This window comes from Eurypyga helias, unplaced genomic scaffold, assembly GCF_000690775.1.
Source record: "Eurypyga helias isolate BGI_N326 unplaced genomic scaffold, ASM69077v1 scaffold24115, whole genome shotgun sequence".
NCBI classification, from domain to species: domain Eukaryota; kingdom Metazoa; phylum Chordata; class Aves; order Eurypygiformes; family Eurypygidae; genus Eurypyga; species Eurypyga helias.
The window spans coordinates 9,803-11,907 of NW_010252385.1; the positions used below are offsets into that span (position 1 = coordinate 9,803).

Sequence of the window (2,105 nt, forward strand, 5' to 3'; positions counted from 1 at the left end):
TACACTCTCCTCGTACGTGAAACACAAAACCAAAGTGAGAAATCTGGGCTCCCTGATTGCAGTATTTAAATTAAATGCACCCGCCTGCAGGCTTTTTATCAACGGAACTGGACGCAAGTTTTGCAACAAGCATTGGAGATCTCAGAAAGGGATCCAGGGGTACAGACTAGGCACGAAACACAGCAAGAGTTTGCTCCATAACAACAGAAATGAAAATTACAACTCATCAGATGCCTTTGCTGGAACATCAGGATAAAGCCTGCAGATAAACACAAACTGCCACAGGGCAGCCCTCTACAACTGTTCTCAGGGAAACAGAATTCTGGTCCAAGAAATAAGCAATTGCCTTTACAATAAGGAAACTTCGTAATGAAAGAGTCTCCATGAGGGCATCAGCGACAGCTTCACAGGTTTCTGGCCATTCCTGTGTTGAACGCAAGGCCTCAGTCCCAGGGGTAACACATTTGTGTAATCATTCATCAAAATATGATTAGGGTAAGATTTTCAAATATACTTTTAGGATCGGTTTACCTTTATTTCTACAAGCCATAGCAGTCACGCACAAGCACACCCAGTTATTTACTCGTACGTCTCCCTGTAGCAACTTGCCACCACACCAAATCCGTCTGTTAGATTTCCAAAGCAGCCCCTACAGATTAATCACAACTACCGTCTTTCCAACCATCTCGCCAGCGCTCATCCACACGAGAGCAGTCAAATTCAGATTTCCCCAGTTTCCTGTTCACTTCGTTATGAAGAAGACACAACCACTGGGAGAAGTTGTTTCTGTTGCTCGTATCAGGCTGGTTTGTACGTAATCTGCAAACGGGGAAGAGAAAACACATGCTACTTCTTCACAGTCACCAACTCCAGTAGCCAAAGCAGGCAGACAGCACACAGACAGCCAGGGTCACCTTTTCTGCTACTGCAAGATGAGACCCAAGAGACCCCAGGAGAGAGCACACAGAGATCTGTAATTATCAGAGGCCAAACCTTCACTATAAAATACTGGTGGCTTCAACTGGCTTGGTTCCATTCAGTGCCTAGTTCTGTCAACCGGAAACGACACAGGACTCACACAACTTGTCTATACTAAAAAGCAAGAAGTACTTGAGCTCACGAAAACACCAAATTAAAAAAAAACCTAGAATAATAAATCCAAAATGCTGAGCAGTTGTTTGCCACATGATGCCTGCTGAGGCAGTGATTAGGTTTCAAAGGGTTTTTTTGTGTGTTCATCATCAAGAAGAGTTGAAACTTTCGGGAAACAAGTTGACACTAACAGGAGTAGCAGACTTTATCAAATATCACAGCCCATTTCAGTCTTTGCCAGAGGCTGGCAGTAAAGGGGATTTTCTGGGGTAGAAGAACATTGAAAGCCTAAAAGCCAAGTTATTTCAAGTCCCAGTCTAATTCCACAACTGAGCACAAATCCAGTTTGAACCAGAATATCCCAAACTCGCCTCAGGGAAGCCTTGGAGGCAGCACACAACCTAACAGCATGAGAAAGGTATTTGTTTTCTGAGTAAGCGTATCTGATTTATGCAATAATGCAAGGAAACAACTTCAGGAAGAACGGATATGCAAATAGCTGTTGCTGCCCAGCATTCCAGGTTAGCCTCTTTAGCAGCTGCCACCAAAAAAACCCCGATGAAACAGCTCACCTTTCCCTCAGATCCTCAGCGCAGTGCTCGCAGGGGTAAAACTTGGAGAAGAGGTTGATGAACTCCCTCATTTCCTTCTGCTGGGCACCGGTGGGGTGGTCGGGGTAGTAAGCCGCCATGGTGTGCAGGAACGCCCAGGTGTTGCGGCCCAGCTGCTCGCTGTCGAGGGGACAGTTTGGCGGTGGCTCTTTCTCCTCCGCCAGCGTCGGGTCCTGGAGCAGGAAAGATGGTTGTGAGGGGACACTGGTGCTTAGTGGAGAAATAGCCCCTCAGTGATGGGGTGGGAGAAGGAGAGGGGGAAATAGGGCTTCACACCCTCTGTGGGGGATGACAGCGCTCCCCTTCACAGCCGGTGGGGAGGGATGGAGGCCCCCTTCCCACTCCCACAGAGGGGAAACCCTACCCCCGGCCCCTTCAGACCCCGCAGAGGGGGACACACAG

General features: G+C 47.8%; 1 protein-coding gene across 1 annotated transcript; it reads right to left on the bottom strand.

Moving 5' to 3' along the window:
* Positions 1-656: 656 nt before the first annotated feature.
* Positions 657-1,876, bottom strand: GFER (growth factor, augmenter of liver regeneration; the record flags this gene model as incomplete). Its single annotated transcript, XM_010152370.1, has 2 exons — positions 657-819; positions 1,665-1,876. Coding segments are annotated over 2 exons (375 nt in total), but the record flags the coding sequence as incomplete, so codon positions are not given.
* Between the last annotated feature and the right edge of the window lie 229 nt (positions 1,877-2,105).